The sequence below is a fragment of the Toxotes jaculatrix genome, chromosome 22, assembly GCF_017976425.1.
Source record: "Toxotes jaculatrix isolate fToxJac2 chromosome 22, fToxJac2.pri, whole genome shotgun sequence".
Classification (NCBI taxonomy): Eukaryota; Metazoa; Chordata; class Actinopteri; family Toxotidae; genus Toxotes; species Toxotes jaculatrix.
This window is the reverse complement of record NC_054415.1, coordinates 11,661,559-11,675,826: the sequence shown is the minus strand read 5'-3', so window position 1 is coordinate 11,675,826 and position 14,268 is coordinate 11,661,559. Positions and strand designations below refer to the sequence as shown.

The following is a 14,268-nucleotide window of genomic DNA, read 5'->3' as shown; positions in this document are numbered from 1 at the left end:
CTTTAGCATCCTTGTCAGAGTCTCCCTGTCTCTTTAACACACCCTCTCTCTCTCTCCCTCTCTTTCTTTCTCCGTTGAGCCTTGCGACAGGTTGTGACAGCGGTCTGTTTAGCATGTAAGGTCATGTAGAAGGTGATGACCTGCGCATATGCGAGAGTAGGGTGATTGATGTTCAGGTTGATCTCGCCTAATTATTCCTGATGTCCTGAGGCGAGCCTGTCTGTTGCGTGAACCTGAACACAGCACCCACTGTACGCTCAGTGAGGAGGGAGTAATTTCAGATGGGAAGCTGAGGAAAAAGGGCTAAAGTGATAGAGCTACTTCCTCCACTTCATGTGTTTCACGTCTTATTGCAGCACTTCCCAGGTAAAATCAAATCACCCACCTTTTGAGGTTAAAATGGTTTTCCATCTAGATGGACATCTGTTTAGTTTCTTGCTTTTTTTTGTTTTTTTAAAGCTTTAAAAGTGTTCATTATTAAATTAAAACACCATCAGTGTTTCTGTATTATTTCGGCTACATTGTTGGTTGAGCTTCAGGAGTTGATGATGGATCAGAATCAAGACTCACATTTATATTTCTGTGATTGTCTTGCCAAACCACTTTCTACTGTCCATATTCACATAACAACCTTATCTAATATCAGACTGAGTGTTTGTTGAAGCAAAGAGGCACACTGCATATAAAGCCCTACCCACCCAAACCCTCAGTATCTACAGCTTACTGAAATTCCTGCTGTTTTGAAGAAAAGAAGAACATTTACATAAATACGCTTGCAGATATTTGACTGCAGTGTGCTTAGATGAAGTTTCAATCAAAAGACCCGTACCGTATTTGTCAGTACAGAATTGCTAATTTATCATTTGCAGGGAAAATGAAAATCAGACTGAACAGCATGTAAACACCACTGATTCGCTAATCAGAAAATAAAATGGAGCTCTGCATTTTCCATCCCAAGCTATAAAGCTGAATTATGACTGACAGCTGCCAAGTGCCACACTGAAAATCGTTAATTTATAGAGACCTTGATATTGATCTGTATTGATCATAGAGCCTGTCAGTGTACGCAACTAAACCAGACATAAACACGGACACACAGACAGGCTTCTGTTACCCAAACCGCCTGCTTGCTTGATTGATTGCTTGATTGATTGATTCCTTGATTGATTGCTTGATTGATTGATTGATTTTTCCCACCACTTTTGAGATATCTGAGGCTGTTTGATTTTTCCATATGACAGAACTGGGGTTATTTTCTTGTTTCTCATTTCATTTTTCAAATGTCACATCTTGGAAAACAAGTGCTCTCCCTCCTAATTTGATTGTCCTGGAAGTATTTTAAAACTTGATGAATTAGACAGATAAGTTTGTGTGCACTGCAGCTAAGTGTAGTGTTGTGTGTTTTTTGTGAAAAACACCAGGACACAAGCCCAGTTTCTGTGCACAGAACGGCGCCAATAGAACAGCCACACTGGCAGCGCGCTAAAGGGAGCAAATATGCCAGACTTCCAGTTAGGTCCCTTAGACTTAATAAATAAACAACAGTGAAAAGTTTATAGCTTGTAGTTAAAAGTCCCGTCAATTTAATTTGGGTGGGCACAGCACTCCTGGCCCCCTGGGGCCCGGCCATAATGACATGTTTGACAAGATGGTCTCCCATATTTTCCTATAGCTTGTTATAGATTTCACTTTTACGCTTTTTCAGCTGCTCTTAAAAACAAGACTTATTATTTTTCTGCCAGCTCTGTTCAAAATTCAGGAATAAGTAGTGTGTGTGTGGCTGATTTTGTGCGTGTCTTTACTGTTGTAAACCCTCTGTGAGCCACTCGCTCTGTGATGGGCTATAAGCCATAATGCCAGGCTTTACAGACTTTCTGCATATCTTTTTCTTTTTAATAGATTTTAAGACCAAGAGCTGGCATCTGACATCAAGCAGTTATTGCTGGATGACAGAAATACTGCTGTTGCTATGGCAATGGTCCTTTCTCCTCTTCTCTTTCCTGGCAATTTATCCATGCAGTCTTTTACTTCCCCTTTTCATCAGTACATGTCTTTGCTTGTCTTTTCTCGTCTTCCTTTTTCCTGCTTTCTGTTTGCTCTTTGTGTGGGCATTATAAGAGGCAGAGTCCACCTCACACGTGTACTCCCACATGCGTCCTAATACACACACTGTACGTCTGCGGGCCATCGACACCATAAATAACACACCAGAGCACACAAACACAAAGAAGCTGCTAAATGACAATAAGAAATCAGAAAAGAAAACAAATAACTGTCCACAGGAATACACACACTCACACACTTCATTTCATTGCCTTTGCTGCCTGTCGGTGTGTCTCTGCCCTCTGTTGGGGGTGCTGCAGCTCTTTGTTACACCTCCAGCACCACCACAGCACAGCTTCTCCCCTGCTGCCATCACCCTCACTGCAGCAGCTATGATTAGGAGGGTCTGCTACTTTCTGCTACGAGTTGCTTGCTCCACACTCTGTCGTGCTACAATCCGCAATCCTGTTTCACAGCAGCCACCATATGATAGGCTTACCATCAGCACTGTTTGCAAAGTTAATAGCCGCCATCAAAGTGGGAAGTGGCGCTGTAATTCAATTTAACTCAGCCCTAATGCCTCTGTGCACGTGTGACAATTTTAGAGGTGTGCGTCACGGGCTTGCAAAGTGTAAAAGAAATGATAATGTGGCATTAGACTGTCTAGGTAGTTAAATCTCTGGCAAATGTACAGTGAGGTGGTTTCCATGTGAATTCTCAGTGCAAGGTTTCTCTTTTACTTGAGACATAAACAGTATGCATTTGACGAAAGCTAGAGAGGATAAAGAGAAAATGCATCGTATGTTGTTTTCTCTGTAACTATCTTATTCTTAGAAAGTACATACTGTGAGAAATACTGAATCTTGAAGTCACAGCATTTTGTAATTTCAAATGTTGTGCTTTAAAATTGTACTCTGTGTGCCTTTTGCATGGTATGTACAGTATATGCGCACGATTGTTGCTCTGTGTGTGTTCTGCCTCCTAGGATGTCCCCAGGCAAAACACCTGACTTAATGAGGTTGGTCCAACCACCAGCTGTCTGTGTCAGTAGCCTCCCAGATTGTCTGGCTTAGTTTATTCATATGTTACACCATGTGGTCTTACGTGTGAACTTTTCATCCTTTCTCTTCTAAGAGAAGCTTGACTGAACACACTTCAGCCATTACAGTTCACACCTGTTCTCTGTTGGCCACTGGGACGTGCTGCTTCATGTGTCCACTGGCAACAGCTTTAGTTCAACCCTATGCTTTATTTTCTACACTCAGTGATTTATTAATTTAGGGTTTCAGAAAAAAGCAATCTGACTAGACATAGCCAGAGTTTTGTTTTTATCCGTTCTGTGACATCTTTCTAAATTGTATTGCAAGTTTATACATGATTAATAATTTCTTTCCTTAAGGCTCAGCTTTCTTTTTAGACCACTGCTGAAATATCCAGCAGCAAACTTGGAAGTAAGCAGTTAACTTTGGTAATGTTTGAGCTCCAGATTTGATTTTATGTCTCACCACAGCAAAGGACTCAAAACCAACTAGTCACAAGGCAATGAGACTTGTTTGTGCTGTGTTGTAGAGGCACACTCAGCGATTATTTTCACTATCGATTAATCTTTTAGTCTTTAAAATGTCAACCAATAGAAAATAATGGTCCATCACATTCAAACTTAATGTCTTCAAACTATTATGATTGACTAAGAGTACAAAACCCAAATTAAATTAATAATAAAATAATAATATTAAAGTGTAGAGGGTAACATAAGCCTCTGTAAACATTAAAAAAAAAATGGTTCGACATACATTATTCTTCACCTGCTCCTGTCACTTGAATGGCATTTGGAAAGGATGTTTCTGTGTGTGTGCACTTGCATGATTAGGTTAACATTTCCCAGTGACAGATACAGTTTGATAGATTTTTGGCCATAAATGTGCCACAATGTAGGAACAGGGTTTGGAATCTGTATAGCAGCCTTCCTGCTCTGTATAGCAGCATCACTGTTTTTCACTGAATTTCACAACTGCCAGGTGCACTGTGGTAGCTCATTATCCTTTGACAGGCAGCTTCTTTTTTTTTTTTTTTTTTTAAAGACCATTAAATGTAGAAAACGGTTCTTCCCAATATAACCACTAGCTGCAAAAGTAAAATAACTGAAATTCAAAATGTCTGATTATTCCCTCAAAAACTTTGCTTCTTTTAAAAAAAGTGTCACTAGGTCAGATATTTTAGAACCTGTTTCATCTAAATCAGTTAAAGGCAAGGCAAGCTCCAGGGAATTGACTATACAAGTCCTTGTTATAGCACACGAAAGAGCACACACACACACACACATATTCTAACACCTGTACACTCATCTATGCCCGGTGTCCTCTCCCAGCCATCTGGGCCATCCATCAGGCCTCCTGAGCAGGTATAATCCAGGGGGGAGTATCTTTTTACAAGAGTCCCATTAGTTTACGAGCCGTCTGCTCCCTGGCGCCATCACTTTGTCCTCTAGATGAGTTAGACCATTCAGGACTCTCTCACAGTATTCAAGGTTTATAGGTGGGGAGCTTAACTTTTTAATACACTGCATGATAAAGGTGTCTGTCCTGACTGTATTGTTTTTCTGACCTCACTGGCAAACAGGCTTCAGATGACACTGGGACAGTGCCTGTAAGAGGGGATAGCATTTATCTACTTTTTAACATTGCAATATTATCCATGGCAGGTGTTTTGGATTACGTACCATAGTATTTACAGCAAGAGAACTATTGATTGTGGTGCTTCCCAAGGATAAGATCATGAAAACCTTCGTGCCACAGTGTTGATTGTTGATTTGCTGAGGCAGCTCCTGTTGCTGAATATGAACCTCAGTTTTGGCAGGTGTGTGCGGTATTCACATGTGTGAAAGCGTGTGTTGCCGAGAACCTTGTGGCGTTTTGCCCCAGCGGTCACGCTCCGTCTGAATGATGCCTGAATAGTGCATGGCTCCGGCCCGCCAACCGTCTTCCCTCCTGCTCCCATCAGCTCCTTGCTCAGCCAGCACTGACTGACAGTGCTTCTTCCCCTCTTCTATTCTTCTTACTGGCCTTCATACAGACCCATGCACCCAGGCAGGTGGACTGACTGACAGGCAGGTAGACAGGCAGACATGGAAGAGGTGCAGGTACACACTTGCATATACACACTTACAACCACACACACACACACACACTCAAATTCTTTCATACTTATCTCCATTTTATTTTTATGCCTTTGCACTGGCAACAGCTGTGGCCAGAGGTATAAAAATCATATTGGACTCAAGAATCAGCTGATTAGAATGTGGTGTTCAAAGCTCATGGTCATGGGCCTCACATAACACATTTTTGGCTATAACTCAGGAATTCACATGCTTTTCTGGCCATTATTCAGCACCATACCTCAGGAGCAGAAGGGACCATATTGTGTTGGGTTCACACTTTGAAACTGTGGTGATTGTTTAGATCTTCTGTGCTGTGTGAAGCATCCTCAGGTTAGAATTTGTAGCTTTTTTTGCAGCAGCGTCCATGTTTGTAGCTTTATGCTCCGTCTAAATCAGCTGGCTAAGCGTGTGAACACATGCAAGGAATTTGACTCTCGATGAATTGAATTGAATTGAATTAATGGAGTAGACATATGGCAGAACAAGAATTACAACTTAACAAAGTCAAGTCAAATACCTTTTTATTAAATACCTTCAAAGTTGTCACTTCATGTATTATAGGAGTCTGCATCTTTGACTGGTTGGTGAAGGCATACAACTGCAAGCACGATTCTAGTTTTCATGTTGCTTGGTTATAGTAAGAGCCCTTGCTCAGCCTGTTAAGCTCCCCGAACTCTATTGTTTCAGTCCACTCAGGGGGCAAAGAGTCTGTTATCAATGCATGCATGATTCTAACAGTGGCACTTGACTATGTGCTTGGCCTTTGTGTATAATCAAGATTGGAATCTAAATTAAATTCTTAAGGGCTCCTTAGATCTACGCCCAATAGGAAGCCAAGGTCAGGACATCAGGTCCGGCCTTTCTTTCATCATTGTTTCTGAAGAATGAAACTGATTCCTGGGGTTTACTGTTCACATTTCAAGACAAATTGGCATCCATTAATGTACTTAGTTAAAAGTTAAACAACTATTAATTCGTCAGCATATGAAGAACTACAGCAACTGTGAAAATTTGCCATCACAGCAGCAGGGCTGCTATATCTATAATAGAGCTGCACCAGGACTTAAATTTAAATTACCTTACTTATAGTATAGTAAGTCTTTGTTCCAAGGCTGGATTTTTAGTTATCTGTGGAACAAAACCCCTAAGTTCCAGTTTCACTTCAGCTCTTTGTTCAGACACTTGCCACTGAAAATGTGTTACATAGCCAAAATGTTAAAGAAATGGTCCTGTGACCCACATGTAAGTGGTCCAAATCCCCATGCAGACTGAGCGAATCTGGGCCAGAAAGGTGAATAAGACACATTCCCTCCTCCCTCAGCAAGTACAGTGCAGTTGAGGTGGCTTTTATCAAGACACCCACCCAACCCCACCTGCTTCACTGGAGCTGCTGTCGGCAAAGGTCCATGAGTGACTACACTGGGAAACTCCATGTTGTGTTCATTTGATGTGACCTTCCATCTCCTTTTAAACTACTCTCAAGCTGCAGTTCTATAGTACTTTTGGTTCTCTTGGCTGGTTAAATACGTTTTAATGAAATAAAAACATGATATTTAGTTATATTTTGCCCTTTGAATGTTTCAGGAGTCATTGAGCATTCATTACCTTTGAGGGTCCCACATCAGAGCAGCTGTTGTGGGTATTCAACAGAAGGTACATGGTGTCCTAATCACCCCCTGTGGTCCCCAGCTTAACTCCAGCCAAGACAAAGTGCACCCCTGTAAGTTCATGCATAATGGAATACAGTAGACACACAGAGGAAAGACTAGCAGCAGTTGTCCTTGAGTTGCACATTGCTGATGTTACAGGTGTTTTTCATGTCAGCGAGGAATAGAGCTTCCTCCAGACCAGACCCCTGAGCTCTGCGCCTACCAGCATGATAAACACTCACATTTCTGATCGCACTAGATCCAGAGCATGTGTATAATAATGGTCCCAATAGGGAAATTGTGTTTTCTCTTGCCCCCACTTGTACTTCTGGATGTATACTTAGAAATGATTGCCTGGATTGAATTGACTGTAAATAGAGTTTTTGCTTTAATGAGTTGCCTCTGCATTGTTTGTATAGAGACCTGTTAAAGGAATGTTTTCACTATTTCAATTAGCAGCGTTTTTTTTTCTTTTACTACAGATTACTATACATAAGGGGGAGTGACAAATCTGTCGGCTTAAAATGGCTTGTTTGCATTGTTAACTTTGTTCGCTGAAACTGGCTGGGACAGCTAGTCCCTCGTCGCCTCCAGGACAGTTGCAGAAACTTTTTCGCCCACATTGTGACAAGTGCCCGCTGAGCAAAAACAACAGATTAATTTTCAAAATGTCACGAAATGCCTTTAATTTATTCCAGAGGAGCTGGGGCTTGACTGTCTCATTCATAATGCACAAGAGATGCCCTAGAGAGTCAGATATGTTTTGAGAGAGATGAGCTAGCCTCACACTAATGAAACGACATCTGCAATTTAGCCCGTACATCAACTATGCTCATATCGCCCTCTCTGTCTCTGCCCACTGTGGGAAATTGAGTTTTATTCCGCAGAAATTATTTCTCTCGAATTGGAGCTGAGATGAGTGTGGCTATATAGTAAGCATTTAGGAAATAGAGGAATGGACACATTTCCTATGAGAGTGTATTTGCATTAGAATAAAGCATCACCACAGAGTCTCTTTCACAGATGGATTATGGATTATATATTTCCTTGTGCAGACCTCTTCTCAAAGCAGCCTTTTCGCCCAGGACTAATTAAAACGCGTGAAACTGGAAGAATCTGACGAAAGCCTCATCCTAGTACCATTGTCCTTTCATGCACTGTACCAGTGCAGTGCATCATTAATCTGACAGTCAAGCTGTGGGTCATCCGAGCTCACATTGAGGTAACAGTGATTTGGATTCTGCAGCGGTCCGGCTCTCTGTCGGAGAGGGTTTGGAATACAGCGATTTGCAGGAGCAGAGGCTGTGTCTGTGGTTTTCTGTATATGATGTATGGGTCTAACGGGCACATCTGCTTGTTCTTCTGGCCACATAGTGCCAAGTAAATATTTGCTCCTTGCCCCTTCCACACATTCACACATGCCCACACACATACAAAAGCCCCTTCACTGCGCACATTCTTTCTTCCACAAACCATTCATGCTAAATGTTTGATCAGAGAGGACGAGGTGTTCAGGAGATCACTGCAGCATCAGGATGTAAAGACCATTAGCCAACTTGTGCCCCACACCCCTTTACCCCTCCTCTCTAAACCCCCTACGGTGAGATTAATGCCAGGTGGGGGGGAATATAACATAGTTTAATTAAGCCTGAGTCCACAAGATTCATGGACTAATTTCTTTGTCTGACAGTGCAAATGAAGGTTCAAAGGGTGCAAGGTAAGAGGAGAGACACCCTTGACTAGCTGTTAGGAGCGTAATGAATGTAGAGGTGCACATAGGATAACGATTTCACCCTTAAAGACCTGGACTTTGCTGTATATATATATATATATATATATATATATATATATATATATATAGTTGTCCCACTCTGCATGTGTGAAAGGTAGATGTCATTGCTATCGGCCTAATGGTTCAAATTCATCCAGCAGTCAGTTACAGCTGTGAAAGTTAATGCAAAATTTGAAAAAAAAGAAAATACACAAATCCTTTGACATGCAGTAGTGGCAATCAGTAACCACAGCTTATGGATCAGTCTTTCATGAGCCAGCAAAACTGGACCCTAACGAACCACGCTGGGACTGGGACTGGCAACGATTCCAACCCAGAGACAGGTCCACAATCCTAATCAGTTTTGCTTGCTGTGGCATCAATATTTCATTTTACACTGTATCACTAACATAAAGTGTTGCATGATAAAACAGAAAATTAGCAGTAAATTAAACTGATTTGTAAGAGAGTACTTGTCGGATTTAGCATATGTAACATAATCAGACTCAAGGTGGCAGGTTAAAAAAAGGATAAAAATTAATGCAGCAGAACCAGAGATGTTGGTCTTTGTACTTCATACATTCTTTTTCCTTGTAAAATCTGGTGCCTACATTGCTCACAATGCAGCTCAACCACCGACAGTTCAGCCACAGCTAACGTAGCCTCGAGCTGCTAGCCTCAAGCAGAGATGAGTGGACTGCAGAGGTCTAGTAAGCTCACTTCTTTCCAACTCTACACCCCAAGATTTTCTTTCATTTTCAAACACATGCACAGATTTCCATACATCACACTTGTTGTAGTCCTTAGGAGAGGGAAGGCGAAGGACAGACAGAGAGACTCCTTTGAAAACCTGGAGCACCTCTGCTTCACAGCTTCTGTAGTCTGTATCATATCTGAGAGAATTTTATTTATCTTTGTTTTTAAAAGCAAGTTGCTGCTGCACAGTAAGCCTTGGGGTAATCGAAACCTTCTCATACTGTGGGGCTCTGACACCCTCCAAACCAACAGAGCCATGCTGCGCACTAGATCACTGTATTGAATTTCTATATAATTAAAGTCACTGGGGGACAAGGTAAGGGGGAACTTTTAAGTGGAAGATGCACAGGAACTATAGTGAATAAATAGCTGCTCCCATCAGCTGAACAAGCTCTAATGCGTTTCACTCAATTTAGCCAATGGACTTAGCCCACTGCTGTTTAGGTGATTGCTATTTCCTATTCTGCTATCTGTCACTGACTCTCTGTTGCATTTGCCTTGAAGAACAGGGAAGGCAGAGTCATCTGGCAGCACTAATCAATACTGTTCACTCTGTGCAAAGGGCTTATCAATTTCCAGCCAGTGCCTTGAATAAGAGTTGTGGAAGAATTTGGCTTATTCATTAGGTACATCTGTTTATTTATTTATTTGTTTATTACTCAGAAAAGTATGTTAAATCCGTGCTATTTCATTGTACAGAAATCAATTTCCTCTCATTCCTTCACTCTTGGAAAGCAGGTGAACAAGTGGCAGTGAAATTGCAAGTGAACAGATTTCCACTGCGTTTTTATACCTCTGTTCAGGCGACAACCCGTCTGTCTCATTCTCGTGAATGTGATATCTCAGGAACGCCTTGAGGGAATTTCCTTAAACTTGGCACCAATATTTTCTTGGATTTAAAGATGAACTGATTTGATTTTGGTGGTCAGAGGCCAAAGGTCAAGTCTGTCTTGTTCTTGCAACATAACAGGAATGCCTGGTGGGAATGCCTGGAGTCCATTTGGACTCAAGGATGAGCTTATTAGAATTTGGTGGTCAAAAGTTAAAGGTCAAGGTCACTGTGACCTCACAAAACACGTTTTGGAGGTGAATTGTGATCAGATTTCACCCAAACGTCCAACAGGATAAAATGATGATGATATTATGTGTTATGAACATGATCTCTTTCTGCTGCAGGGAAATTAGATCCTATACTTTTATCGTAGCCTGGTTGTTATGTTCGATTCACTGAAAATAGGATGAAATACAAGACACAGGTTGCTAAATACCACAAGACAAAGCAGTTTCCCTTGAGTCACTGTTGATCCCTATACCCAACCGTCATCTCCTACTGTCAGTGTGTGTTAGAGAAAGAGAGAGAGAGACCTGGGTATGGTTTAGATGTAATCTGAGACACCTAGCATTAAGCCATATTTTCTGGGTCTTCATGGACCCAAAAGGAACCTCTCTCTGCCCATTTAAAAGTTCAATTTGCACCTCTCCATCAGATTTATTTTACATTATAGCCCACCGTCTCTCTCACCTGGCCTGGGTGAGAGAGTAGTTAATAATCCACTTCTATCCCATCAGATAATTTCAGTTGAGTGAAAAACAGACAGGAAGGGACGTTTAGACAGCAGAGGCATGGTTGGATGACTGGTTGGTAGGTTGAATCATTGATTCAGCTGTCCAAGAATGACTTACTTATCTAGTAATTGTTTGAAATTGAAATTTGCAGATGGATTCCTTTTATCACAGTAGGCCAGTATTTCTCAGACCATGAAGTTAGTATTTAGGTTATCTGTCACTGCCTGAAACAGATGGGAGAGTCAGCCGTGTATGCTGATTAAAAACTGAAAGTGCCATCTTAAAATTGTATAGTTTTTCTCCTGCACCACATACTGGAATAGCTACATAGTAGTAAATACACGTTAATCATGGTGGAAGGCGGAAAAAAGCAATTTCTTAAAAGGCAACAAACTTCCATATTTCTGGCTCTTGAGAATGTAATTGTTTTAGATAAAACATGTTTCCAAGTGAAATGAAATATTTAAGGTTGTTTTACAAGGCTTTATGTGCCATCTATTTCTTGGCCAGGTGCATTAACACTAGAATAGTAGCAGTTCTAGTCTCTGCTGGTTGTTTGTTAATCTTACTGAGGCAGCAAAATAGTTGGCATATATGGCGGATGGAGGTGTTAAACAAATGAGATGCCAGTGTGACTAGCTGCTGGTGGTAGCTACATGTTTAATTATCTGTTAATTGACTAATTGATTCATTGCAGCTTTAATATGTTTAAGTGGGACATTTTACAGATAAGTTAGTCAGTGCTCTCTGTTAATTAAAGATATATATATATATCTTTAGCCTCTACTGAAATTTGTTAGTACTTATTGACCATATATACTTTGATATGCGTATATTGGGCAATGATACAGAGCATGCTCTGTAAGGGAATCTACATCTTAACATGAAAAGGCTCAGTGGTGAATGTAAAATTTACCTTCTGGTATTTTTGTTGTTGTTTTACAGAGGAGCTACGGAAACTCAGCTGGTCTGGAATCCCCCGACAGGTCCGACCAATTACGTGGAAACTCCTTTCAGTAAGTTCTTTGAGCACACGTAAATACAATAGACATACACTGTACATTCAAACACCGTGCATTCATTACATTCAAACTTGCGGACCAACGCACTTCAAGAGAAAAACCTATGAATTCTCATAGATAAACCTGCAATGAAAAACACAGCTTAATCAAATGCACATACAGCCACACACTCACACTCGCTCATGGAGATAAAATCACACGATTAATAATAAACACATTACGGATGATCTTAGGCGCACATGCACACACACACGCACACAAAGTTGTTGTCATGTTCTCTTGCCGTACCCCCCTCCCTTTTTTGATTTATGAAGACTGGTAAGAGTCCTGCTTTTTTTTCAGACTTCAATGGGGAAAATTAATTGCGAGGCACAAATAATTTATTCATGAGACACACGGTGTGTTTACTCATTAAGCCATTGTTGTGGTGTACAGCTTCTAGTCTGCAGAGGGAAGACTGGCTTTTTGAACACCATGACTCTCCCATTAATTACCGCACAATAGCTAATGTGCCGCAGAAAAGATGTCATTAAGGGTGTGTGTGTGTGTCTGTGTGCCTGTTTGTGTTTTTTGGTGGTGGGAGGTTACCTACTGGGTGCTTTAAGCATTAACGGCTGCTTTGTTTGGTACTCTACTGAAGTGAGGGGCTCATAACGCTGTATGGAGTGGCAGAGCACTGGCTGCAGTGTAGGCAGCCAGGCTCAGGGGAGGGGAGGGGCACCTTAGTACTTTAGCTGACTGTGTGTATGTTTGTGTGCCTGGATGTTTTAGCTTATGTATCACAAATAAAACCTCAATAATGGTTTGTTCCTGTTGGTGTTGTTTGATCGTCCATGTTTGTCTTTCTGTATTTGCATGTATCTACTGAATGTTTGCGTGCATGTGTGGGTGGCTATGGTGTGTATACATATTCATGTGCAGTATGCATATATGTAAACAGAGCACTGCAGAGAACTTTGGGGCAGCAAAGCACAGCTGGCCTGTGGCCTGTATAAATTACAGCTGGACCGCCTTTGCTTCCCTGCAGAGAAAAAAATGGAGGCAGCAGAGGTGGGGATTGTGTGGAGGGCAAAGAAGCAGGGAAAAGCACAACAAAACAGAAGGCATTAAAGAGCAAAAACCAGATTCAGAAGTGAAAAGAGAGAAATGAAAAAACAGAAATGAGGGGAAGAAAGAATTGACAGGATTGAAGGTTATAGGATGTAAAAAAATAAATAAATCAGAGTTGTCAATACAGCTTAGCTACAGTAGCTAGGGCATCATTGCCTCTAAATGGGCAAGTGTCGATTTTTACCTGAAACTTGCATCAAGTTAAATAAATGAATCCTTTTTAATTGGTCAATCCATGTATGCATTTTATGCTGCTTATCTGAGTTCAGATCACGATCATTTAATTATATCATGAGAAATTATTGTTTTACACTTCTGAAGTACTCATAAATATAATAAATAATTCTTGGATATATTGTTCCTCATGGTTTTCCATTATACTTCCATATTTTGTGTGAATGAGACAGATAATAATTGACATTCTGTGTAGTACTAAGACGGTGTATGGTCATATGCTATGGTGCATATGCTCACGGTGTTCTATACACCTTTCTTTTTGGCAAAATACTGCGAAATACACAGAGTCTGTGGAACTTTCTCACCTTCATCAAACTCTGAAACCCTGAAGCTCCTAAAGGACAAGAGAATTTCCTCATTCAGGAGCCAGTCTCAATATTTGTTTTGCAACTTTCTTTCTGTTTTGTTGAACACCAAGCTGGGTCTCCGTTATCCAGTATGGTCACCATAAGCTTAAATGTGGTATAAGAGAAACAGAAACTGCAACTCATCTCCAGGCTACTTTAAATAAAAATGTAGGAGGTGTTTTGACTGTGCAAAATTTAGATCCATATCTGAAGTAATCTATGCCCTTCCTTACAAGTTACGATTTCAATAGATTTCAAAATCTTAGAGTCTTGTGCAGTGTGAATTATACCAGGGTTAAATCCAGGGTTTGGATTAAAGCTATAAGTGGGCATGGTGTCAAAAGCTCTCATATCTTGTCACAACACTTGACTGCCTTCTCTGTCCTGTCTGTGGTATGATCCAGTGGAGAAATAGATAGGAGGGATCAGGCTCGAAAAATCTATTCGCCGTCTTGCACACACATACACACACACTGAGGCTCAAAGCTGTGCTGTATTCCATAAACTTGGCTGAGGCACCTAATAAAACCTCACTCCAGTGGCGTCCCTTGTGCCCTTCTCCTGCTCACCAATGTGCACCAAATTATTTGATTTTCTTTTTGTCCCGTCT

At 41.0% G+C, this 14,268-nt stretch overlaps 1 protein-coding gene across 2 annotated transcripts in view; it reads left to right on the top strand.

The window, feature by feature from the left end:
* Nucleotides 1-14,268, top strand: part of tbc1d22a (TBC1 domain family, member 22a) — a 107,385-nt gene that overhangs the window by 10,914 nt on the left and 82,203 nt on the right. For both annotated transcript variants that reach the window (XM_041029950.1, XM_041029952.1), the window contains exon 6: nucleotides 11,888-11,958. In XM_041029950.1, coding sequence (XP_040885884.1) covers nucleotides 11,888-11,958 — 71 coding nt within the window. The remainder of the gene's footprint in view (nucleotides 1-11,887; nucleotides 11,959-14,268) is intronic.